Genomic DNA, 27,789 nt, shown 5'->3' on the forward strand with positions numbered 1-27,789 from the left:
CAGAGAGAACATGGTCACAGCCGTGCAACCACGGTAGACATAGCACAGCCAGCCCTATTAGTAACACAGTCTCAGTCAGCTGCAAATATGAATATTAGGATGGCAGGTATGCTCTGTATGGGTGAGTAACTTGCCATTTTTGTATGTTGAAAATGTGTTTTTCATCACATAAGATACAGTACACAACCTGCTTAAGAGTATGTCATAACATTATGAAAATGGTCACAGCCAGCAGGAGAGAGAAAAACATGGTCACATCCAATACAGTCACAGCCGGCCAGAGGGATATAAGGGGCATGTGCATGTAAGCTCACCTGTGGAAGGGCACAGGGACATTTTGAGTGTTTGCATGGGGACTGTATGAGGAGCAGGGGGGTGCATCTAAGTGTATTCAAGTGCGTAGGAGGGGGCAGAGAGCATTGGATAGGATGTGCATATTTTTGTGTGTGTGAGAGGGTGCTGTGGGTCATATGCAGACCTTCGGGAAGGCAGGGGGATTCTCAGAAAGGTCTTGTATCGAAGCAGCTCTCTGTGCAGCTCCATGAAGTGCTTCTCCTTCCTCTTTACCAGCCAGGTGAAGTTCCCGTGCCTCATCTCTATCTTAAACACAGCAGGAAGCGCCTGAGGGGACGACATGAGAACAATGCTAAACTCCACTGAGACCACCAGACAGACAAGCCCACAGCAAGTTACAGAAATGACTAGAGAACATTGAACATTGCCATACTCGCTGTTCTGGAAACCTAGTGGTACTCTTGTTCACGCAACCAAGGACTTTCTGGTATTTTACCAGATATTAACAGCATTCACCCACGACATGCCCAGCGAGGTATGATGTCATTAATTCTGGCTTGTAGCGGGCTAATGAAGAAAAAGTGAATCATTACAGCTACTTTCCTACCATATTATAATGTGCACATACACCTAAGAGAACTTTAGAGACTCGATAACTACTGTATGTGAAATGGAAGTGTGACAAAGACACAGTGCACAGGTTAGCAAGTTAGTGTTATCATTTATTTGGTGTATGTACACAGTTTATTATTATTTTTCTATAGCAGTTAGAAACAACACAGTCTGATGGATGCGTTGGTGAAAGTCGAGTTTTGTGTGCTTGATCCGACAGTTTTTCGGCTTTGTTCCCCCCAACATGTTCCACAATTCCTGGAAACACCTACTTAACCTGGGAAATTTCTAGGGAAACTTTCAGAATGTAGACTCCTCCTCACAACCATACTGTACATGTCCCTAAACAATAATGTTCCAGTACATTGTGGGATAAGGTTGCACGAATGAAAATGACTACAGTCAACTAAGAAGCACTGCTACTACTGTCATCAAATCTTTAATCACTTTCTGTCTACATTTGAGCAGACACAACAATTAGCAATTCAAATAGGAAGACATAGCCATGAGAAAACACTACAGCAAATTGAAGAAAACAAGTATGGTAAAACAAGCACCAGGATGACAGTGTGTGCATTTGTGCGTGGATGCCTATGTATGAAAGCATATCAGTATATAAAGGGTATGTCCCTGGGCTATAGTTATAGTATTACTTAGCTAAGCACTCTGACCAAAGCCTGAAAAGCATTACAATATAGAACAATAACATTAATAAATTTTCAAGAAACAACTGAGTCCACTCTGCTTTCTGTATCCAGAGGCAAAGTGCACATTCAATGACATGTAGGATATTAAAATCATACAAAGAACATGGAAGCTGCCATGGGCCTATTTTAACACCCAGAAGTACTCTTTAAAATAAACTAAGTAATAATGCCTGGCCAGACAGACTAAGAATTGAACAATCCCTGGGTAAATATCATCCACTTTCTGTGAGCTTGATATATGCCAATAATTTTCCTTTTTTCAGATTTATAAAAATATATATTTAATGAGCTGACAGATACACAAACGTTAACTGTACAAATTAACAATTTCAAGCCCTTGTTCTTTATTATTAATGTTATAGTTCTAAGGTTTTACTATGGCTGTGGAATAACCTTTCATCTTCAGTACTTCTCCTACGCATGATAATATGTTTTTTACAGCAAGTTTTCTTTTTACAATAATGCTTTGTTTTGATTATGCTCGTCAATTTTCGTATCTGTACTGTATAGTTTGCAATTATCCTTTTTGTACTACAGCGTATGCACTATGTTGTAAGTCTCCACTAAATAAGTGAAGGTACTCACTTGTAGTGGTGATAAGAACATTCCAGGAACCATTTGACTGGACTGACCTTAGACACGCTCCTCTGATTGGTGAGGTTGAAGCGGTCCTGGGCAGAGGTGAAGCGCTCAACCTCCAGGATTTTGGCGGTGATGGGGAAGGAGCCGACGTACACCCTGGCGTCGGGTTCCTTAAAGCCTGTGGTCTTGTAAATGGCGGAGAAAGGAATACGCTGGTCTGCAGGCACAGAGGATGGGGCAGGCTATCAGGTTCAAGGTTGGGATTCGATCCTGGACCGCAGGGCCCATCCATGCACGAGAACAGTGACTTAACAGGATGAGACACCCAGCAGCCCCAGCAATTTTTGAAGGTATACAAAAAGCCATTTGTTATACCAGCCCCGCCATGCCTTCACCCCCTCTCTCACCTTGACTGGGATCGTTCCCGTCGTAGTCCACCTCTTCCCCATCGCCAAAATCCAGTTCTCGAGTGTCCAGGTTTTCCATGATGTCGGTCATATCCGTGGCCACCAGGTGGAGGGTGCTGTTGGTTGGTTCTGACGAACGCAGCATTTTTAGTGTTCAGCCTGCAGGGCTGGGGTCACCTGGGCAGACAGTTGGGAGAGAACCAACCACACCTCATTAAGCTGGACCACATGGTGCTCAGTGATGCCACCTACAGGCTTGATCACCATCTTGTCATTGCAAGCAGTCTTGCCAGATTTGGAAATGGTGAACCCGCTCAAAACCACTTTTCCCCACACATAAAAAAGTAGCCCAAGATTATACCCAATATGGCAACACTGACTGCACAAGCAATTAACACGATATCAAGTTTGCAAGTTCACTGCTGTGGGACTGTAAATTTAAAAAGAGTCTGAGGTGTTGACACAAACTGATCGGGAAGAACTGGGCTCCCTAAACCTGTTGGAGGAAAACAGTTCCTGTGCAGCTAACAGGTGGACTTTCAGGTGCCAGTTCAACCAGCAGGGATTGCTATCATCCAGGCTGACTGACACTCTCCTTTCCTGAGCAATGTTAGCTCTGCAATCATCCGTCATCCTGCAGGGCTGCTGGCCACATTCAGCATGGATTTCATACCATACCGTGTGGCCCACCCACGCACTAGAGCACTTCCTTAGCTAAATGAGCCTTCCAGCAGCCTCTAGTTTGCTCTCTTTCCAGTTTACAGTTAAAGTTTAATCAGTTTGTTTTTCCTCCCTTCTCGTGTACTGTTTAGTCACATATTTTCTTACCATCTTTGGATTTGTGGGAAGCGAAGATGAAAACATGATTTACAAAGTGGACAACCTGAAGATTGTGCGTGGAGGGGGGCAGGATGGATCTAATAAAAGAACTCTCTCACCACATGCCCCAGTAAGTACTGATTTGATTAGAACTGTGTGCGTTTCACCAGAGAACTGGAGGTCAGAGGTCATGGGGGGGTCATGCAGGGTCAACACACAGGAGGGAGGGGGATCCCCAGAGGAAATGCCAGTTAATCCTCACACACAAAGGTAAAGCAGAGGCGACCGGAAAAGGCAAACACACAAGACCCTTGAGCGACACTGCTCCAAACCACACCCCTTTACCTGCTACTCATGAATAGAGCCTTTACAGGTGAAGCAGAAGGGGATGTGGAGACTTCCCTCTTTCGCATCCATCGTCACTGAGTTTTTCCCCTTGTGCACATTCTGAGCTGGACCTGACTGAACCCCCAGGCCCCGCTCTTTACCCCATGGCCCAGTCAGATTGGCATTGCAGAGCAGAGCATTGCATGTCAGAAACGAACACCCACCTCTGGCTTTTAATAATAACCACACTGACCTCAGAATTCCCTCATAATTCCTCACAAAGGAGGTACCAGTCTAACGGAGGTTAATAATTCCCAGAACAGAGACTGTCCCAAAATCAAATTTTTGATGCAGTATTGTAATGTAATGTAATGTAATCTGCTATCAAAGCAGAATTCAAAGAGCTGCTGGAGCTCAGGTTATCACTGTTCTCTGTTTTGATATCACATTAAATGACTTGACAAGAGCTTATCTTTTAATACGTTATCAAAGCAGAACATCTTATAAGCAATACCTGATCTTAGATGAGTGCACAAACCTGCAAGTAAACAAAAAACTATCACACGGTCCTCCGTAACCAAGGTTCAAATATGTCTGATTTTCTTATGACCTTAAGAAACTGGGATAATATTTACACTACATACAAGACAGAGAAGTACAGAGCCCTGGAACCACTCAATGAAAGGTCTTCTCCCAGCCCTTTAAACAAACAGGGTTAAATAAGAGATCCCTGGATTTCTACTGTTTGGCAAAGCCTTCTGGAGCCTGCTGTCTGTAAGTGGAATACACCAAATACAACTGTGCCTCAAGCTTGTGTTGGCCAAAACCATCACACACATAAAAGGCACTCACTTGTGCACGCAAACACATTAATACACACACACACACGCACAAACACAAAGACACACACACACACACGCTTGGTTACACATACAAAGGCATTCTGTTGCCTGGAAACACATTAAAGGTACTTTCAGAGTTCTGTCATGGAGGGTAACACCCAGTGGCCTCAAGCAGCACAAGACTGCTGAGGTAGAAACTAGCCTAATGCTCTGTTCCCTAGGGAAAAGGACTGTGCTGCCAAAGTATATAAAATGCACAAGACAAGACACATTTCTCAATTTCAATTGACCTCTCAGTCCCACAAGCACAATCTTACAGATCTTACTCACAATCTCTTTAGCAATCTTGCTCTGTACCTCCCCCTCTGTCTTTCACAGTAGCTATGTGGGTCTCTGCAGCAGAGGGGCGGAGCTGTCCTTTCTGACCTCTGTGATGCCATAGACACAGGGGAGGAAGCGCTGAGGCGGTGACACAGCGCTAAGCTTTTGGGACACAGGAAGCACATGGTTCACATGTTTGGGCTGCAAAGCATGTCTATAAGATATTGAAAGGATAAAACAACCCTGTGAAACACAGCTTTGACAACTTTCATAGGAAACTCTTCTGGGGCCAGGGGGACAGTGACAAGATTTAAAATGTGTCCCTGTATTTCGCATTTCAGGGTTCCCGCTTGTTAAAACTGACAATGACATTTTGAATAATCAGTAGTTTGACAAAAACATCTCCAGTCAGATGTTCCTAAATACAGTTTTATTCAATTTCAAACTGTAAGCACACACTGTCCTCCAAACTGCCCTGAACATACAGCCAGAAGAACAAATTCTCCAAACAAAGTGCAAATACCTCTGCTGCACTAATTTCTCACCAAACACTTTAATTCAAGAAGGGAGTAACATTTCAGACAATTCCAACTTCTTCAAGCACAAACTGACAGAGATACTGCCGTCTTTTCATTATGTATAGGCATTCTGCACAACTGCATTCAGAATACGTTTTAATCACAGCATCCAGATGCCACAGAGATATCAATCACCCCAGCTCACTTAAACAAATGGTTTGACTGTCTGTGGTTGGCAGGTGTTCCACACTACTCCTACTCTGGAGGGAAACCAACTGGCGGTTCTCTGGGACCAGGGCTGGAGGCAGCTGTATTTACCGCCGTTGCATTCTGACATTCTGCTCACGGTGAAGAACACATGAACATAAAACACTGGTTTGGCAAAACAGGAGTTCCTTTTGTGTCTAAAGGAGGAGTGGTGGGGTGGTGGGGTGGGGGGGGAGGGCTGAGACACTGACAACCACTGAAACATTTCTTGTCTCAGAGAAAGCAACAAGCCAGAGGGAGGTGGGACAGTCACCTTGACAAGTGCGGAAGAAGGTTTAATAGCTTAATGATGTCACTCAGCTGGTTTAGTAGTTCCTGGATTTATTGAAACATCAATCCAGCGGTGCTATTGGCGATATTCCAGGACCAAAATATAGGTTTTACCCTGTAAAAGGCACTGCCCAAGAAGAGCAGATGTTTATAGTCATTTCAGTGATTGCTCTTTTATATGAGCAGACATTATCAGTATATGTGGGAGGGTGCTCCACCCATCCATACCTCCTTCCATCCATTGCTTCGTCTCTCTATCTCACTTTAGAAGTGGTGTCAGGACATTGGCATAATTAGATGGCATTGATCTCTGTGTGCATGTGTTATGTGGGCATACCAGTGTGCATGTATGTGCATGTGTGTGCGTGCATCTGTGTGTGGAGGGTAGTGACACTAACTAGAAGGGAGACAAGAACATTTTCAAGTCTCTGGAAAGGAGCAACACAAGTCTAGTTTATTAAGAGCGATCAGATTTCTCAAAATCCTCATCCACACCCCCACCCTGACTGATCTAAAATGCTGCAGACAGAAATATTTACCGGATGACACAGCATTCCTTTCAAATGACTGCAGGACCTGTGATCTGGGTGGGGCGGATGGTCACTGACTCAAGGGCTGTCACAACCGCACCCTCAAACATGGGAACCTTCTCCAAATCAGCAGCAGTAAACACTCGCAGATCAACTAACAGCTTAAAACACTTGTTTAAAAGTGTATGCATTTCCCCCACATAAGGAAGTCTGCTGAACTATCCCTGTGAAAAATTGTATGCTTAAATGTACTTGAAGTACACAATTCAAGTATGCTGAATTCTATTGGTAATAGCTTTTGATAGAGTTATTGATTAAATACAATGTATTAATATAATAACTGACTGTGATTAAATGGGACTGGCCCAGGGGGAAGGGTCAGGTTTGCTTGCTTTTGAACTACCAGTCACCTAAATGGTCTGAACTCCAAGTGGCTCCCTATCAGTTTACTAATTATAAAGCTTGGAACAAAGGAGGTTGCCAAGGGACATCAATATCACAGCATTCTAGAGTCAAGCACTGAGCTGTGAGTGACAGCAGTCCTTCCAATCAGAGCTCAGATCCCACCAACCAAAACCCAATGCCAATGTTAATTTGTGCCACAGACACAAGTGTGAATGAGGCTAGAGGAATGGTGCAGGTATCGTACACTGTTATATCCAGAAATGTTTCCGCGGCTTGCATTCTCCCAGTCCCCCTGGCATATCAAAAGAGAAACACAGATTTTCAATTCAAAGCACTATTTTCACACCATCTCATCATTCCAAACTGCTGCATGTTTTTAATTTTTTAAATAAAGGGGAACGCATCTCAAATATCAAACCAGGAAGACGCTGATGCCATGCCAACATCCTGCCAACTGAAAATCAACAGCAGACTCCATTGATACCAGAACAGAGGCCATGCATATACAGTCATACATTTTATAAATACCTTTTCTGGTAATGACTTTGATATTGAATTGATATTTGACTTGAAATTCATCACTGTTAAATAACCGTTAATGTCTTTACCAAGATATATAGTTGTATCGATTATCCTCCCATCCCTAGCGATGATGCGCTGTCATCATGGACAAGTGCCACAACCTTTTATCCCTGGGTGACGCCCCGTGGGCCAGTGGCCACGGTCATGGTGCCTTTAGAAGACAGGGAACCTACAGTCCCCTAAGTCCAAAATCTTACACACAGATCCACCATTAACTGTGTTGTTAACATGACTGAATATGGAGTCTTGATTACCTCAGAGCTGCCCTGCTTCACTGCACAAAGTCTGGTATCAGACCACGCAAGAGCTGACTGCAGGCAGCAGCCCCAAAAGGTGGTGCATAAATGCTCATTGAGGGAGGGTTTTGGGTAGAGAGTCCTCACTCACTTTGCTGGTGTTTATATATATATATATATATATATGTATATATATATACATAGAGATATAAAGTACATGGACACACCTTCTAATTACTGGGTTTGGCTACTTCAGCCACACCCATTGCTAACAGGTGCATAGAATTAAGCATACAGCCATCCAATCTCCATAGACAAACATTGGCAGTAGAATGGCTTGTCCTGAAGAGCTCAGTGACTTTCAACGTGGCACTGTCATAGGATGCCACCTTTCCAACAAGTCAGTTCATCAAAATTCTGCCCTGCTAGAGCTGCCCTGATCAACTGTAAGTGCTGTTATTGTGAAGTGGAAATGTCTAGGAGCAATAAAGCCACAAAGCAGTAGCCCACACAAGTACACAGAACGAGACCGCCGAATGCTGAAATGCATAGAGCATAAAAATTGTCTGTCCTCTGTTGCAACACTCACTAGAACCCCATCGAACTGGAAGACCAACTGCGAGCCAGACATTATAGCCCAACATAAGTGCCCGACCTCACTAATGCTCTTGCGGCCGAGTGGAAGCAAATCCCCGCACGCGCACGCACACACATGCACACACAGGCACACGCATGCACACACACACGCACGCACCCGCACACGCACGCACACATACACACACACGCACACACACATGCGCACGCACCCACACACACACACGCACACGTGCACACACATGCACACACATGCACACACAGGCACACGCATACACACACACACGCACGCACGCACCCGCACGCACACATACACACACACGCACACACACGCGCACGCACCCACACACACACACGCACACGTGCACACACATGCACACACATGCACACACAAAATCAAAACAGATCCTCAAACACAGCCAATTCATGTTTTCTCCATACGTTTGCAAGGGATAAAATCTGTCTGCTGTTAAAACATTTTTTTCCTTGATAAGTAATGTGCAACAAGTGATAAAAAAAGAATCACAAAAATGGCAAAAGAATTGTTTGTTAACCCACAATGGCCCTGTGTGTCCACACCCAAACAAAATGAGTTAATTTATGTGTCTGAGTAATGCATTAATTATACAGGCAATTACCCCTTGTTCAAAACCAAGACTCAACTGATCCAGTCTCCACTGTATGGAAGGCCCCGGAAAAGTGTGAGGCACAAGTGAAACTCTGTACAGGTGTTCAACACTGAGAGGGGGAGCGCTGCGAGAGGCTCGGTTTCCTAATGACAGCGGCGTGCTGGAGGTGAGAGGCTGACTGCTTGACCCGCGAGATGCTCACCGCTGCCGCCGACTACTCCAGTTTCCAACCCGTCACCTCACCGCTCAAGCACCACGGGGCAGCACGGAGTTCCACACACAGTTGTTAAATAACGATAAGCTTTACTCACATAGAGCCTTTCAAATGGGATGTTCAGTGCTAAACCACACACAGAGGAGCACTTTGGGCTTTGCCCAGTCCTCTATCCCAACTGGAATGTGTGAGATAGAATGTTTGTGCTTCTCCGTTCTGAGTGGAACAGGTGAGACTGACCACATGTGGTACTCTGACCTGACTTGAAGAGGTGAGATGTGTTCCTTGCTACTGACCCAAACAAGTGTTGCGTTTCTCTGCTCTGATTGGATCATGTGAGATAGGCCAGATGTGCTCCTTAAGCCTGGCTGGAAAATGTGGGATGAAACACTTGGGTTTCACTTGTGTTGCCAAGATTGAAACGTGTGCGATGGGCCCCATGTTTGCCTCTGTCGTGATTGGACTGTGAGATGAGTCACAATTGATCTGTCACAGCAACCACAGTCATTACAGCAAGACAACATCTGGCGGCCAAGATGGCTTTGCAGCAAGCATAGTTGCCCCACAGATCAGCTATACATTGTAACATGTGCTTGATTTTGAGCACCATGTTGGAAAGGGCAGGCAAGATGGGTGATACCGCACGACCATCGCAAGGTTTTCCATGTGATGGTACTAAGATATCATCTGGAAGGAGGCGAGGAGTTACAGATTCTCTGTGACAACAAAAATTCAGATATGACTTTATGATAGCACATCCAATGGGAGACTGACACAAAGACCTGCAAAGTTTCAAATTGAGTGGTCAAGCAATCGAGGAGTTAGAGGCATTTTTATGTATTTTCCTCATACAGCAACACCTCTTGGGAAAAGGCCAACAAAATTACCTTGCTGCATCAGAGGGAACCATTGCATATGTATGCAAGGTTTTGTGATGATCAGACTGATCAGGAAAATGGTACTGTATAAACAATTTTGTTCTTGACTCATTTGACAAAAACAGTAATATGCTAACTTATGAACAGTATATGACCTTACACAGCTTTCCATTGGAGAGCTCTGTTATCAAGGCTCTCCCCTCCAATTTAGTCCAGTTAATGAAAACTAATTTGTCAATTATGTCAATTATATTATCAATTATAATTAATTCACTGGTTAAAAAGTGTAACAATAAACAGTGATTTTCTGCATGATAAAATTAAAACCTCTCCTAGAGATGTGGAGCTCTCATTTTTCTGAAAAATGGAAAAAAGCTTGCTTGATACTTTGAGCTAAGGAATGTGAACTTTTTCATCATTAACACTAAATACCCTATTCATAAAAAAGAAGTACCTCCACTGCCCCCCCCAAACTCCATGCATTTAAAGTTGATCTTTCTTCTAAATGCTCTAAAAAATAGATAACAATAAGAATATTCATTTTATATTCTTACTATGCAAACTATTTGACATTAAATAGTATTTATTTCTTTATTTATTTTTCTTTTCCTGTATCTTTTGAGCTTATGCTTGATGCGAGCCGTGTTACTATGTGGTGCAGTGATTGATTTTCTATTCAAGGTGTCACTTTGTTGTTTCCTATTGTTGTACGTTATATTTTCAAATAAAGAATGTAAAAAAAAACAGCCATTACAGCATAACCCTGCTACATGCCAGACAGTCTCAAACAGATCAAAGGTATGAAAATAAACTTGTTCGGAAGAGACACAGAAAACCGTTTTACAGTGCTCTCTCATGTGGTAAACACTGCACTTCTACACAGTTCACCTAAATGCCACACAGGACCAGACGACCCAGAGCTGAACTGGGTCATTCTAACACTTGTCCCACACACATACCGGGACTCAGCTGTAGAGTCTGTTGTCCTGCTCAGACATGGCAGGGTGCCAGGAGCAGGAGATGTTAAACACAGCTAAAAACAAAAGCAGGTATTTAGGTCATTCAAATATCTGTGTTCCAGATTTGTTATTGTTCTTTGTTTACAAAAAATCTACCTGTGAAATCTTACTGCAACCACAACCCACAACTACCAATGAACAATTAGCACCGGGACCGATGCAGGTTTGGTAAATGACAAGAGACCCTTAATAAGAGTCCTGCAGTGGCCGCCCTTGTGCCCCGCCCAAATGCAGCAGTCGGAGCACTTAAAGTAATTGGGTACAGTCAGGGATGGCAGAACGCCCAACATAGTGCCGTCACTCCCCACCCACAAGCAGCCTGCTTCTCTCGCTGAACAGGTGTCTGTGCCTGTCCAAGGCCCCACAAGACATACAGACACATGCACACATACAGTAGACACACTCATACAAACACACACACAGGCACACACACACACACATACACACGGACACACTCATACAAACACACACACAGACACACACCCATACAAACAAACACAGGCACAGACACAATGCACATACACTCATCTAGAAAAAGACAGAGAGATAAAGAGATGGAAGGAGATATGGACAGGTAGAGCACTTCAAGTCCCCCTGCCCCTATTGAATGAAAGAGCTATCAGGAAATCAGATACACTATCAGCCTCTGTTCATTCAGAAAATGTAAAATGAAATGTAAATATACAAACTAAACATCTGCCAGTATGAGGGAGCAACCAGTGCTTCTTCATTAAAGCTTCTATTGAGCAATAACTCCTCGCTGACATTTCTGTATGTAAAAAAGCCCTCAAAAACAGGCCTATAGAAAAACAGCATGAGCTGAAAAAGTGCCAGAAGGGAAACACCAGCACAGGGAAACAACATCTGTACAGGGCGCAGCCCAAATACTTGAACAGCCCGCCTTGTGAGAAAAGTAGCCAGTTTGGGGTGTTGGCAGCAGGGAGACAAACTGTTCAGATGACAACATAATTTCAATTAAATTTACCAGCAAACCTTTGATATATTTCTACTAAGTAGCTGGGAAAACAGGTCTGTGGTCTATAGACGGCCGTTGAGCTGACATCCTGTGCCTGGGGAACTCCTTGCCTGTATCCAAAAGGTAATAATATCCTCCCATTGAAAACATCTTATTCATTCCCCATCCAGCCTGAGCCAGAGGCAGAGAATCCAGGTTCAGAAAGTAAAAGTCCTCCCCAGTATTTTGATCCAATCACCTTGATTTGCTAATTAGTACAATTCTTAAGCCAGGAGATTAATGAAATCTAATTAATGAAATCAGCTGCTTTAGTTCGTAACACAGCGGTGTCCGGTTTGGTCCGCAAGACAGCAAACACCATCCGTGGCAACCTCGATGGGAACGGCCTGCTCTGACCTCTTTGCAAACCGTCAATGTGCGACAACCGGGCAGGCCTCCACCACAGCGAGTCGGCCATCGTGAGCGATTAGCTCTTCAAACACAAAACGAGCGTCGCTTCAACTCTGCGTTATCTCAGTGTGTTAAGCACACTGACCGTGAACACTGCACACATGCTCATGATGAAATATCTACCATAAAGCCTTGGCCATGTGGGTATTCATTTTCACCTCCACAAAGTACACTATATTATAGTTAAGAATTATATCTAAAAAAACAGAACAGAAACCGGTTGTTAAGCACAAAGGGGCAATGCGCAGAGAATTACATAAAAGTGGCGGAAGTCGAAGGCAGTGAAGTGCATGGACGGCCCTCCTTCCGCGCAGCGTTGGTGCATCCTGCGAGGCGGTCGTGCGCGGTGACCGCTCTCTCCTGTGGATGAAGAGTCAACCACAGGGGGGCACGCCACGCAGATAATGCGACCGCAACCACAACCACAACCCAGCTAGCTGCAGAGAGCCTAGCCCAGGCCTCTGCATGGCTCCACTGCCAACTGGGACGCGCTGGAAATCAAAGTTGGGACGAGTCTCAACTTTCAACTTTGAGTCTCACTGTACACCCAAAGGGTAGCAGAGAGAAGCACTGAAGTTCACTTTCTCAGAGGTACTCTCTCTCCATGTCTCTCTCTATTTCTCACTGTCTCTCTCTCTCTCTCTCTCACTGTCTCTCTCAGGCTGTCTCTCACTCTGTCTCTGTCTCTCAGAAATACAGAGATTCACAAAGTGTAGAAATAAAGATGCCTGAGGAGCACAGTACTGCCAATAGGCAAATACTGCCTTCCCTACAGCCTCCAACATCTCTGATCCTCCAACACACACACATACACAGACAGACAGACACACACACACACACACACACACAGACACACACACACACACAGAGACACACCTGCATGCATGCACTCTCTCTATCTCTCTCCCTGTGTCTCTCTCAGGACACCCTCCCTGGAGAAATGACAGAGGCTAACAGCGGCTACACTGACCTGCCCCCCCAGCAGACCTGCAGCCCTCATGGTGCCCCTCTTCCACTCAGGAGTGCTGCGTTTCCCTGAACAACAGGACGCTCCACTGAGGGCTCTGTTCCCAACTGTCTGGCTGTGCTCACACAAAAGGGAAGTGGCCAGCAGGAGGGGACCAGATCACAAGTAGGCGGGCCAAAACAAAAGGGGGGCAGGTGTCTCTTTCAGCATGCCCTGTCAGTCATTTCACCAGGGCCAATCAGCTGCTGACAGGGGTGGAGACAGCTTCACATGTCCTCCACAGAGTGGTCGCGCAGGGGGTGTACAAAATCACACTGGGATCCAGTCTCCTGTAAAAGTTTTTTCCATCTCTTTCCAAACTTCCCCACACTCTCTTTCTCTCTCCCCCACTCATCTTTCTACTCCTTTCTACTCTCTCCTGCGTCTCAAGTTCTCCTTTCAGCCCTCTGTGTGTGTGCACGTGTGTGTCTGTATGCTGTGCGTGCGTATGTGTGTATATATGCGTGTGTGTATATGTGAGTATGTTCCTGGTTGCGTGTGTGTGCGCATGTGTGTATGTGTGTGCATGTGCATCAGATTGTATATGTGTGTGTGCTTGTATGTGTCCATGTGTGCGTGCATGCATGCATGCAACTGTGCTTGTGCACATGTGTGAGTGCATGTGTGCATGCGCGTGCGTGTATGTATGCTGCGTATGCGTGTGTATGTGCATGTATATATGCGTGGGCGTGCGTGTGTGTCGCTGGGCCAGATGTAGGGGAACTTGAGGGAGGGGGGGGGGGGGGGTGGCTTGACCCAGCCAGCTAGTTGCACAGGACAACCAACATTCAATTTTATCACTGAAGTGTCAGGTTTACTTCATATGTCTTGGCTGAGAGGTGATTGCAGATGACACAGGTACTCTGTGTGATTAACTGATATCTGGAGGTGCTCTGCAGTTCTCTCCTCCTTAAAATGGGATCTAATGCAACCTTTCACAAGACTGCCGTATTTCTAAACTACTACATTAAGCTAATGAAAGCCAAAAGGCATTTTCTTTATTTTCTGCTGCCTCAAATTTCTAGAGTTCCAACAGGTCTCTTCAGAGGGAGAAACAGCAGTGTTTGGAATGTCCCGTTCCAGCAGGAGATGGGGTGGAAGGGCTTGTGAATGTCAGAGATCGGTGCCGCGTGACGGCCGCGTCAGAGTGGATTAACCGCCTGAGCTGTGACGGACACCGTGGAAGAAAGATGCGTTATCTGTGTGCCTTGCAGCTGTGCACTAAAAACAAACAATTCACTGGTAAACTCCACAGCCAATAAATCATTCATTTTTCTATTTTCCACCTGGGGGCTTTATATCTCACCCCAAAGACGGGCAGATTCTGAGATTTACCGTCGTAAAAGGTTGTTGTTAATAAAATGGGCAGGGAAAAACCGGGGAAATTATATAAAGGATATGCTGAGACGGTGAGGCCGGTAACCATAAAGGCAAACGGTGAGGTCACAATTCACTGCACTTTGAGGCACCTTCCTTTGAGCTATAGAGAGGTTCAAAGAGTGACACGAGTTCAGACATCCCACAGTCGTTCACAGGAAAGAGGGGAAAAACAGCTACGCAGATCAAACCCAAGGAAAAAGGACACCCACAGAAGCGCACACAGACGGACAGACGGTGGCTCCGTCTGCCTCCCCCTGTCCTGAATAAAGACAGGGGGGACCCAGCATGCTTTTAGGGTAGGGGTAACAGAGTGCACTACCGCAGAGCTCGGATTAAGCCACACCACAGTAAACTTCCACACCGAAAGGATACAGATACACACAGAGGATAATCTCATTTTAAATATGTCCCTGCTCTTGCGGGGCAGCACAAGAAACACATAAACAGGAAAATCCAACAGCATTCATACTCTTTATGACCTTGTGATGTATCACATGACTAAAAGACCAGATTGTATTCCAAGGCAACCCCTACAAGAACAGTTCAAAGGTCTTAGTGAGAACTGCAATGTACTGTATGCACATAGTGCTTCCCCTACCAAATTACATTAGGTGGGGGTAGTTGTCAGTCTGACCAGGGAGGTGGGCGGGTCTTGCTTCATCTTAGTGGTTGGTTGATTGCACAAAACACTACACTCTGGCAGACAAGAAAGAGCACAATTCTCAGGTGCAGAAAAGCAAAATAAAAACCAAAGCCATGCATATACATTTGCTTTATATTTTGCTATAATATTATATTTGCTATATAACACTTTTAATGAACAAAGGCTTTTCTTTAATTTGACTATTTCAGCTCAAAAGGGTGAAGACTGTCAGTTCTACTTTCACGTTGTAAAAGCATTATGATCACAGAACTTGATCATTCTGGGGGTGAAGCAGAGTTTTTCCATGGGTTTCTGTTAAGGACATTCCTGGACTGAAGGGCCATTAAACAATAGATCAAAGGTGGCAAACATTTGTCTTAAAGATGATTAAAACAGACATCCATTTGGAAGACAAACAGGTTTCCATTTAGCTACTTACATTGTCAAATTGACATAAAGGGTTAAAAATCCATCATCATCCATTTTTTCCTATAAGCTTATCAATAAAAATATTGTCTAAGGTGCAAGCACTGTATTGAACCAACGGAATAATCAATATTAATAAAGACTCCCCTATAAAATGTGTCATAGTGTACTGGTATTACATTAATATGTATGTGTTTTGAACACTGACAGTGCCATATTTTAACTGACTCACACAGTCAGTGCAGGAATTCTGAGAACAGCAACTCTGCAGTTCTGCCACAGACCGCGACCTTTAAAACAGGGGCAAGCACTTTCTTTTGGGCATATCCTATGGGTGTGATAACTCCAATAGAATTAATGTAGGAGTTAGGAAATAATGTGACTCTTAAAAGTAAAGATTCTTACAGGATGTACATCAGTGTAAAGCTGTATGAACTGCAATGACAGTATGATTGTTGAAAACAATTAAGAGGAGGAATATATCATATATATTTGAAAGGAAATATTTGGATTGGAGTGCAAAAAATATAAAACAGTTAGTCACCCCAAGCTTCAGTTACTGAAAAACTTCACTGTGGTTGGGAAATAAATGCACAGACCTATATTACTTGACAAACTTCTAGTGTTAAACATTTTCCAAGTTTTATGGTAAAGTCTAGATTAAAAGAAGTAGATTATTAATTAAAATAATAACAATGAAACACTTTTGCCCCCCTGTGGTTGAAGTGGTGCATAGCATGTAAACAGCAGATGTGACAAACACCCCTTCATGTTGGGGCATTCAATTGGATCAAAAATGCTCAAAGGTATCATGTTAAATCTGCCAAGCCCATGGGCACACAAATTAATTACAGGCCAGTTCTGGCATATTCACAAAGCAGCCTTTTATAAAGTAAAATGACGGAGACATCCAGTACTGGTAGCGAATCTGAATAAATCTTTTGTTTTATGCAGCTGTGACCAGAACTCGATTTATTCATAATCTCTCTCTCTCTCTCTCACTCACTCACTCAGTCTCCGTCTGACTGACACATACACACACACACAGGGATCACGAAAAGGAATGCAAGCAGCAATTGACTTTTTCTTGGAAAAGCACATGAAAATAAGTCATTTGAGAGTAATGGAAAAAGTGGTAGAAAATAAGTACAGTTACAGCTGTACAGCCCAGGGGCAAATTCCAGACACCAATCTAAGATGGAACCAGTTTCTGCTCCAGCAGGATACCATCTGGAACCTGGCGATGGTCTGTTGTCTGTACCATGCTGCCCCACCAAGCTGAACATGGCCTCGCCAGCATGGTTTCTTCCACATCAGACTCGGCAAACCATTTCTTTATGAATCTCGCTTTGTGCACAGGGGCATTCTCAGGCTGAAATAGGAAGGGGCCTTCCCCAAACTGTAGCCACAAAGTTGGAAGCACACAATTCTCTATAATATGACTGTAGCATTGTGTACAGCTGCTTGGCCATGAAAACCCAATTCATGAAGCTCCTGACAAGCAGTTCTTGTGCTGGCGTTGCTTCCAGAGGCAGTTTGGAACTCGGTAGTGAGTGTTGCAACTGAGGACAGATGATTTTTACACACTTCAGCACTTGGCGGTCCCATTCTGTGAGGTTGTGTTGCCTACCACTTCACGGCTGAGCTGCTGTTGCTCCAAGACAGTTTCACTTCACAATAACAGCACTAGTTGACCAGGGCCGCTCTATCAGGGCAGAAATTGAATGAACTGACTTGTTGGAAAGATGGCATCCTATGACAGTGCCACGTTGAAATTCACTGAGCTCTTCAGTACAACCCATTCTACAGCCAATGTTTGTCCATGGCCGTATATTTGTTTTTATGCACCTGTTAGCGATGGGTGTGGCATAAGTAGCCAAACCCACTAATTAGTAGGGGTGTCCACATTCTTTTGGTCATGTAGTGCAGAGATATGTAGTGCAGAGATAGTATATCTCCTTGTTTTAGCATTCAGATCACAAACTGCTACAAATATATTTTTGAATAGCAACATGATAATATTGATACCAGTGTGTCGCGTTCGGTCCACCACGGAACCAGACTGGTCTCAGCTGTAGCAACTGGTGGAGAGAGCACATGCACCAGGGTCATATAAACGAATCAGTCCGGGTGCTTAAAGCTGTGTTTCTCTCCACAGCTCGGGGCCATCACCGGGAAACACACCAAGAGAGCAAGTTTTGTTTGTCTGAGCACAAGGAAAAAAAAAAAGCTGAAAACAGCAAGGCTGGTCAGCTGAAAAGTTGGCCAGGTAAGAGCGGCGAGCTTAAAAGCTGTCACTCCATTTTACTTTCTTTTGTCTTTGTTATTTTAGGTTGCTGTTTTTGTTTATAGTTTTCGCCCAGAACCCGTGAGGGGGAAAGGTGAAGGTGTTTGTTTATTTGATTTTGTGTTGGTGTGGTAGTTAAATCACTGTGGTTTAACAGTATAGGCTCAACATGCAGTATAGGCTGTTTCCCGTTACTTCCAAGGCTTCACCACCCGGCCCCTCCTTCCCTCTCCAGTTCCCACATACGCTCTATGGGCTATTGTCTTCAGATTTGCTCCGCATTTGAGGTACAACAGGAGGATACAATGGTATAATAGTCTGACCCTCATGTAATCATTCATGTTGGCCACGATATGTGTATCAGCAGATACTAGTTTACTGACTATCATGTTTGTTCTGGTGGGTGCAGGGCACAGAGAGGGAGAGAGAGTACAGGAATATCATGACAGAACAGAATACAATGGCAATAGTCTAATCCTCTTTTCGGCCAACTTATACGTATTAACAGCAAGTGCAACTTTTCTGATATACTGTCATGTTTGCTCTGGTGTGTTCTGGGAAAAGAGAGAGAGAACGTACTGGGGGGATGTTAACAGGGAAGAAGAACAAGTGAGGTGAGTGAGAAAGGATCAACTTTTGAAAATTAAAGGGATAGTCAGCCAAAATTACACGACTGTCACTTAACCATGAAGGTAACTAAGACCAAATGAAACTGGAATCAATGCTTTGGAAAGTCTTTTAAATTTACTCAGCTTTCTACAAAGACTGTGATCCTTGAATTACATCATCAGACTCTCAATTGGGCATGACACCATATCACTATGATGAATTTCAAAAGGGGACAGAGCTGAGGGGATTTGACTCTCTTTGTTATTTTGACAAGTCAGTTTGTTAATGATCATTTTTTTACATACTGTAGATATGTAAATAAACAATTCACTGAACCATTGACTAAATATCTATACTTGTCTTCATATTACATAGATTTGTTACATAGATACAAATACTTCTCAGGTTAATGTAGCTGACATGCTACTTTATTTCTGGATAGATAGTATAGAGCAGAGCTGTAATCACCACTAGGCTCCCTCCGTCCTGTTGAAACTATGTTTACTGTCCAAATATTGAACCAGTAGTCGCTATGGCTACCATAATACAGAAAAGCTAGTTGTGAGCTGAATGTCTTTCAATAGAAAAAATATTTTTTGGAATATAAGTCCCCCCCCCCGATGTTCAATACATGCTTACGACCTTGCTGGACCCCTATCACTCTCCCCACTCACACAAACCCGTGCACATACTGTACACAGAGGGCGCCGCTTTTCATGCATAATGGTGCTGCATGCATTTCCTGTTAAATGGGTGAAACCACAAGACCAACTTCCTCCTTTAGATAGCATACACGGCCTTATCGCCAAAGTTCAAATTTGGCATGTTTACAGTTTTAACTCAAAACAATCACAAAGCTGAATTTCAGAACTGCATTTCTAATTTGAATGTAACGCTGATTAAAATGATGAGGAAGAACAGACTGACTGTCTTACTAAGCAAATTTAATTTAAAAAATAGGCTTCCAACAGGCATCCTGGGAAAAAGCAACAACAAACTGCCTTAACCAGATTAGCATTGACAGAAAAAGACAGATGTTATCGCTTTGACCGCCTGTAAGAAGTAAGCAGGGCTAGCATGTCTTTGAAACTGCAATGTCATGACAACAATGTGGAAGCGGCGCATGCCTAGCAGCCCTGTTGCCACATACATGTGGTAGCCAAACTGGAAAGGCAGCAGATTGTGGTTTTCCGCGTACAAAGACATTGTACAGGCTGGGTAGTCATCATGATGCTCTAAATAACTTTAAATAAAAATAACATCTCACCACAAAATGAATGATCTTATTAAAAAGCCAGCAGATAAAAAACAAATAGGCTTCTGGTTATTACAGATTGGCAAGCTAGCACTTATTTCATACGTATGCACCCCTTCGCTGAATATGTCCTACGTGTTTTCCAACTGCCTACAATTGGAGCCGAGAGCATGGAGAGGACAGTTCACTGGGAAACTGCAGTACCTACAGGCTAGACAGCAGGAGAGGGGAACCACTGTTATTTTTTAAACCACCAATGCTCCAGGGGCAAATTGGTTCAGGGGTCATAGGGTTAAAATGACATTTCATTATATTACACATTCCAGCGCTCTGCAGACAGCCCTGTCACATTGTGAGCAGCCACTGGCCTGTGCAGAAAGATTATTTTGCATAGGCATATGATCGAGGTAAGGAAAGCAGGCAATCATTACAGTCGCAAATCCCACACTGGATTGCGAGCCTTCTGCACCGCAGCCACTACGCCACACACCTGTCCACAAAGTTAAAAGTCTGGTATCACTGCATGTCTGGCTTGATCTGGAAGCCCGGCAGATCACAGAGATGCCAGTAAGGCCACTGTGTTCTGCACAATGCCTCTGACTGCCAGAGAAAGGTTTGCTATGAGGCACCAATTCATTCAAGCTTTGGGAGATAAGGATAAGGATAAGGATAATGGGTGGAACATGTCGAGAATAACTAGCAAAACATGTTGAGGATAACTAGCAAAACATGTCCAGGATAACTAGCAGAGCCATGCTGAGGATAAATAACAGAACACGCCGAGGATAACTAGTAGAACACATCAAGGGTAACGTTTTTTCTTTTGATGTTTTTGAAATTTGGATGTGGAAAAAATGTACCTCAAAAGCCCTGTTTGAAAAGGGCTGTATAAAGGAAATTACTGTCATTTATTTATCTAGAACCTTTAATCAGAACTGGAGCAACTACACAGCAGCCACTAACCAGCCCACAAAGCCAATCATATCCCTCCCTTGTTTACCTAGTGACTGTACCCATCCACTCTTTACAGAGCCAGGGAGAGTCCTCTAAAATCACTCCATATCCAACTGATAGGCATGCCATACTAATAAAATATACATGACCATTGCATAAATCAACAATGGGCTCTCTCTCTCCCTCTCCCACTCTGTTGAGTGGCTTTTCCGGTTTCACTTCCAAACATAGTGGCTTCAAGTGTGAGCAGTATCTTTCGGGCATCTGACATCCGTCCAAAAAATATGACTGGGTTTGATGCTCTTCAATATCTAGAACTGGCATACATTCAAAAACAGTTATTAGTTCTTACATCACTTATGCTACAGCATTTTGCCCTCAACTTTGTGCAACAAATGTAAGCCAGTATAATTAGGCTTACTTATTGCAATTTCTTCCAGTACTTCCACAGTTTTTTAAGAACAGCAGTTAGGAGCACTAAAAAGCATGCACTGCTGGGAAAATCCAGCTCAGAAAAGCAAGGTAAAGATTACACCCAAAAGGCATCCTGAGCTGAAAAGCATCTGTGTATTAACTTTGATTGTTAACTTGGAAATTACCAAGTGAATAAATACATTTTTATGAAAATTCATAAAGAAATAAAGAGACATGCTTTAGGGTAAAACATACACTGTCTTGCTATTATTGTCTTGCCCTTTCATGTCTAATCATGAGATGCAAAGTAAAGGATAGTTTATATAGATATAGATATATAAAGATTCAAGGGCACAGCAATACAACTTTCATTGCAAAGAATGTGGAGCTCACCACCTGGTTAGTCGATGGTCTACAGAATATGTATTTCATACTTTTAACTTCTGAGTTCTGACCAGTGGGAACACACTGTAAACCCCATGGAAGTCAGTGGTAGACACTTAAATTGAATTTAAAAAGGTCTGCATTATTTACAGGGCACTACCCTATCTGGTAGGGTGTGCTGAAGTCACACCTCCCTCTGTGAATTTCAACTGTTACTTTAATCACAGCATCTTGGATTGCAGCCATTTTAATTCCTTACATTCCATGTCATTGTTTTCCACAATTAGATCCATTCTCAAAATCTACCCTTTAAGATTTTTGTTGCTGTTGCTATTTCTGCTATCTGCTTAACAAACACACCCACACAGACTCATAAAATATCTATATTTTGCATAATACACATTTATACTGCTGAATATTTAAGATGGCCACCAGTGCTAAACTTAATACAGAAGTTTATCCCCACCTAGGTCTTGGACCTGCAACCTCTAGATTTTGAGTCAATTTTCAATAACTGCTCTGCCAGTGTCATCTTCAAACATCTAGGACAGACACACCATACAGTTATATGGATATGGACAAGAAACAAAAAGTTTCACAATGTCATGAGACCACATGATTGTGATTCATAATTGTGATTCATGATAGCAGGGTGTTAGTCATTGGTAATGGGAATAAATAAACGTCTTGAATGATCTTATAGATGTACAATGACATTACCTGTCGTCCCACTGTGCAACACTAGGCTGTCCCTGCAAACATGTCAGTTTTCTTCGCGTTATGACATTTCAAACTTTACTCCTTTAATGATGAAGTACAAATCACAGGCAATGCTGCTCATTCTCCCGATCCAGCAGACTGGCATGGTGGAGCCATACAACACGTGTGCTTAACGATACGTTGTGGTCTGAGCCCTTTAGCTAATCCCTCATTATTGATCCATCAAAGGCAGCAAAGAATCAAGCTGCCAGGCCCAGTCATTTAAAAAGAAAATCTAAAAGTGTTTTGGATTTGCCCTGTGGTTGACCGCACCGCCGCGCATTGAATTGACTTGTTTATTGCAAAAATGCAGAGTTTCGTACATAAACTAAACAATTCTCGCCAGTGCATGTGAAATACTAGTCCTGATTAAAATCGTTTTCGGTTTTTACAGAACTGGAGCTGTCACTAACAGTAATGACGAGAGTGTTGGAACATTGATAAACGTGGTGGAGGGTCAAAATTGTTTTCATATCGTCCCATCCCTATACAAGGAAACATACGAGAGTACAGAGTACAGAGTATAGAAATACATACAAGAGTTAATTATTACACATGTAGGACGCTTTACTCCGCTTTACTACTCCCATGACTCCTCCTACCTTCACGGGTCTGTTGTGTAGCCCAATGGAGAATCGCAACAGGCAACACGACACGGGTAGGATACGAATGCCTGCCGTCCTGCACCGTGCCGTGCCGGTCAATGGAGAAGCGCCATAAGGTTATCAGATGTCAAAAACTTTGACTGACTGGGACTGACATATAGGTGAAGTTACTCTCACCGCTGCAGACTAAACCACTGCAAGCCACGTAGCCACGCTAAGAACTCTTACAAGCCACACCTTTACACACGTTTTTATCGCCTCGTCACAGCAACGTGTGCGATTTCTAATCAAATGAAACCACTGAAGAATGAAGCGCGTAATACTTATAAAAAGTTATACAGACCGGGAAAATGAAATCTGCAGTAGGATACAACCGATGCAGAGATATAATGCGATGCAGCAGTGCAATTTCTAGTAAGCGTGATCACAAACCGGCGTTTACTACTCTATATTCTGATACAGTTGCAATCTGGACTGCTCCAGATTTCTTCACGTGCTTTTCTGTTAGATAAAACCGATGTATCACTCGTGTGTACAGTATGCAAACGTAGGCGCTGCTCGACAAGACAGTAACTGCTATTGCTATATAGCGAGTCAGATATAATTATGTTTATAAAGCCAGCAGATCCCTTTTGGCCAAAGTCACATATTATGTTTTGAAGCATATGCTTTAAAAGCGTATCTACGTTCAGTAATAGGCTGTAACCACTGAGCAGTTCCATCGTGTCGAATGTGAAACCTTTAAAGAAAACGAGTATTTAGCTTTCATTTAGCTGTCATATCCAAAAAGCCGTGAGACACTTTTCTAACATGCTATTTGCACTATTTCATTAAGGCGTTTGCTAATAGATAGTTATATATTTTTTTTAAAGTTATTGTGTAGAATACCTTGCTGGAGAATACGATGCTCTTCGAGACCAACCTCCGGAAACGCGCGGACCAGTGAAGTTCAGGCTCTGTATGAACAGCAAGTCCGGTCATCAGCTTCCTCACTGCGCGTTCGGGTGGACCCGCCCAACTGGAATTGATATATCGGACAACACATTACACACGTCGAAATAGGCTATACTCAGAAGGTAAATCTGGTCATCTTCATAATATTGACAGCAAAAAAACGAAGCATGTAAACCTACGTTCCGTCGATTCCCACAATTCAGCTCTTTAACTTCGATCATGCCCGGTGTTCGCAGAGGAACGTGATAAAGCTGTTTTACTCCAGTTCAGCCGGTCGGACGTGTCATGGATTAAGCGTTCACTATGAACACCAGTAGGTGTCTGAAGTGACTGTCTTAACCACCAGGATGTCATTGTTTTTCACCTTTCTTGAGAGCAACACTGACCTCCTGAGACCCGAGAGAAAAAGTTTTTTTTTTTTTATTTGACAAGGCGTAATAGCCTATGCTACAAGGTGCCTTTGACGACAAAAACATGTTGCAGTGAAAATATGTTGCAACATGCAAAATGTTGCAGTGACACAATTTTAGTTGTTTTGGCTCTGTACTGCCGCACATTGGTTTGTGCTAGAAAACTATGAATATGAGATTAGAGCTGGATTGCCAGCTTTAATTTGAGGGTATTTACCCTTGTGGGATTTACAGCCATTTTTATATATAGTCTCTTCATTTTATTGTCCAGAACTAACCGGACAATTGGCTGCTCAGCTGTATGTCTTGGCATCATTAGTTCAAACAAAAGTAAGCTAACAAAAGGTTTAGAGTTGATTCTAAGTGTGGATTTTGCATTTGGAGTCTGTTGCTTTTATCTCTGTACATGTGCACCAAATAAGCGTCAATGCCAGTAAAGCAGGCCTCCATGAGGCTGAAAAATCAGAATTAATTGATCAGAGACGTGGCCAAAACATTGGGTGTGTTATAATGTACTGCCGGATACGTTGGTAGGAAGCAAGAATGTATTAGTGAGCTCGGATGAAGACCTGATAGACCATGGAACACCACTGTAGTGGATGACCTAAAATACTTTTATTTGTGAATAAAAAATCAATTTCAACTGTCGAACAGATCAAGAACACTGTCTTTGATGATGTGACTTCTGATGGCAGCAACAGGATGAATTCTGAAGTGTACAGAAGCATTTTTTTTCTTCTCAGATCCATTGAACAGTGCTTGACCTTGGAGCAGGACAATGACCCCCAAATGGGCCAAAAAGTGAAATGTTCTTGACTGGTCAAGTGAATCACCTGTCCTGAATCCAGTTGAACATTCGTTTGGTTTCAACAAAAAAACAACTTATGCGGGGAAAACATTAGTTGGCTCTTGCAAAAATCACCTAATCATCCCCTGATTTAATTGACTAAAAAAATGTTCTCTCCTGACAGTGGAGCTGCTTAGCGGCCAACAATAGAGGATTGTGGTTGTACTGGGCAGCTCCCAAGTGTGAATGTGTATGAGTGTGAAGCAGGGCGTTGCTGTAAAAGAGCATCCGTGCTCAGGGAACCTATCCTGGGTAAATAAATGTTAAATAAAAGTAAAAAATAAAAAATTTGCTGAAGACAAGACTGAAGGCAAAACACCCCAGAAAGAAACAGAAATCGAAGATGGTTGCAGCACAGGCCTGGCAGAACATCACCAACAAAGATCCTCAACTTCTGGTGATGTCTATGGGTTGCAGACTTAAGTCTAAAATTGTCCCAAAAATTATGGAGAACACAGTACATATTTAAGGCCATTCCTTTCTACCCGTTATAATAAGAGTGAAAGCTTCACTTAATGAAGTCTTCTCTGAAATTTGTGCGCCTGTTTTTAGCATGTTCATTTTTAATGGTGTAACAAGTGTAACTAGGAAATACTGGCAGTAGAAAGTAGCCTATCCTCACTGTACTCAGTGTAAACATGAGTCATACCTTCTCCAGAATTACTTACTGTGCAAACAAAACTGCTGTTTACCAATGAAAAGTGTACAATATGTACAAATACAAGTGATTCTCTATGATATAATTATTTAACAGCAGAAAAAGCATTGCTCTATTTAACAGTGAGTGGTGTTGGAAAAATTCAGCCATTTTTAAGGTAATGATATTGACTAGATGTTTCTGCTATTCATTTGATTAAAGAATCATTCACGACTTAGTGGCTATGCGACACTCTTATTCTGACCAACGCATAAGTGCTGCCTGATATCATCAGTCAGAGATGATAATCAATATGCAGTGTGTCAGTGATGGCACATTATCTGGGAGACTGCAGGTCAGGTAACAAAGGCTGGGACATCATAGCCCCACCTTTGGCCTCACATCATGTATGAACTTAATGGTACTTCATATGAAAGCATGTCTAAAATGAGGCCCATTCAGTTAAAATTATCATAATATTACCATTTAAATCAGGTTTGTGTTTTATCTGAGATTATCTTTCTCATTTATAGAATGTGGATCTATTAGCAAAGTACTCTTAGTATTTTTTCCCAGTTTGCTGAGTTGAACTTCTTCATAGACTCCTGCTTAGGAGTGCATATAACTGCAGGGTATGGAACAAAGATATGAAAGGGTGTGCAGAGTGTTTGCGTTTAAGACATTTTTTTAGACTACAGTATCAGTTTATACTTAAGCAATATGACACAAGAGGCTTTGCTTCATCGTGAATACAGTCACGGTTACAGGGGTGTTGTTAAGCACAACTCGAGTGCTATATTGCTTTTATACAACAGTTGCAACATATAGAAACAATTTATTGATGACAATATTATTTATTCTGCAATATTATTTGTAAGTAACGGTTTGTGCGTGGAGTGATGCCGTTTACAATCAGAGGCTGTTTTATTAACTGTTACTGTATCAATTTTACAATTACTGTAGAATGCTGTCTCAGCCAATCTGCATCCAGAATCGAAACAATCCATTTTATAAATCTGGACGTATACTGAACCAAGTTCAGGATAAGTTCCTTGCTCAAGGGTACGTAATCATCTGGGAAACAAACCTGGTACCCCTAGTGCTACACTGCTGTGCTATTTGTAAGTTTATCTCATATGTCATGCCCACTGACACGCAGGTCCAGGTGTGACAGCATAGGCAATAGCAGCAACAATCAGCCAAGGCACTCCACCTGTAGAAACTGACGGCTGCCTGACAGCAGGGGCTACAGCAGAGTCCTGACGCACTCCCCATGGGCTGGTCCTGGTGTGAGGGCTTTCCGACCCATAACGTGTGCAACAACAACCGCTTTCAGAAAGATGGGAGTGTGACAGCTGTACGGTGGAATCCATGCTGGTCAGGACTGAATGCTGTTGAATATTGTAGAGTTGGCACATCATGTGGTATACATGGCTCAGAGACTAGAGGACAGGTATATGTTGGTACTGCTCCTACAAGTAATAAAGAGCAGAATCCCATAAGATCTACTTCCCTCTTCACAGCCTTCGTTGTAAGAGCACAGCTTGCTTTCTATTTGGTAGAGGACACTTGCATTACCAGCCAGTGCTTTCACAGTAGACCACCCCCCTCCAGGGTTGCCAGATTTAGAATTAGTCAAATCCAGACTTCATGCACAGCTGGATGTGTAATCACGAACAACACCGGGAGCTGTCGGACGGGGGACGGGGAACGGGGACAGGGGAGTCACAGACACACAGA

The 27,789-nt window shown here is 43.1% G+C and overlaps 1 protein-coding gene across 4 annotated transcripts in view; it reads right to left on the reverse strand.

Moving 5' to 3' along the window:
- LOC135253393 (phospholipase D1-like) overlaps positions 1 to 24,525 on the reverse strand; it is a 64,284-nt gene extending 39,759 nt beyond the window's left edge. Inside the window, exons 1-5 of one of the 4 annotated variants that reach the window (XM_064332642.1) lie at positions 24,335 to 24,525; positions 24,090 to 24,219; positions 2,603 to 2,779; positions 2,246 to 2,412; positions 479 to 621 (exon numbers count right to left, since the gene is read on the reverse strand). In XM_064332642.1, coding sequence (XP_064188712.1) covers positions 479 to 621; positions 2,246 to 2,412; positions 2,603 to 2,747 — 455 coding nt within the window. In that variant the 5' untranslated portion in view covers positions 2,748 to 2,779; positions 24,090 to 24,219; positions 24,335 to 24,525. Of the gene's footprint in view, positions 1 to 478; positions 622 to 2,245; positions 2,413 to 2,602; positions 2,780 to 13,449; positions 13,570 to 23,198; positions 23,400 to 24,089; positions 24,220 to 24,334 lie in introns of those variants that run through there. The other 3 variants (XM_064332638.1, XM_064332641.1, XM_064332640.1) reach the window with 3 other exon arrangements.
- Positions 24,526 to 27,789: the final 3,264 nt, after the last annotated feature.

Source organism: Anguilla rostrata, chromosome 4 (assembly GCF_018555375.3).
Source record: "Anguilla rostrata isolate EN2019 chromosome 4, ASM1855537v3, whole genome shotgun sequence".
In the NCBI taxonomy this organism is placed as follows: Eukaryota; Metazoa; Chordata; class Actinopteri; order Anguilliformes; family Anguillidae; genus Anguilla; species Anguilla rostrata.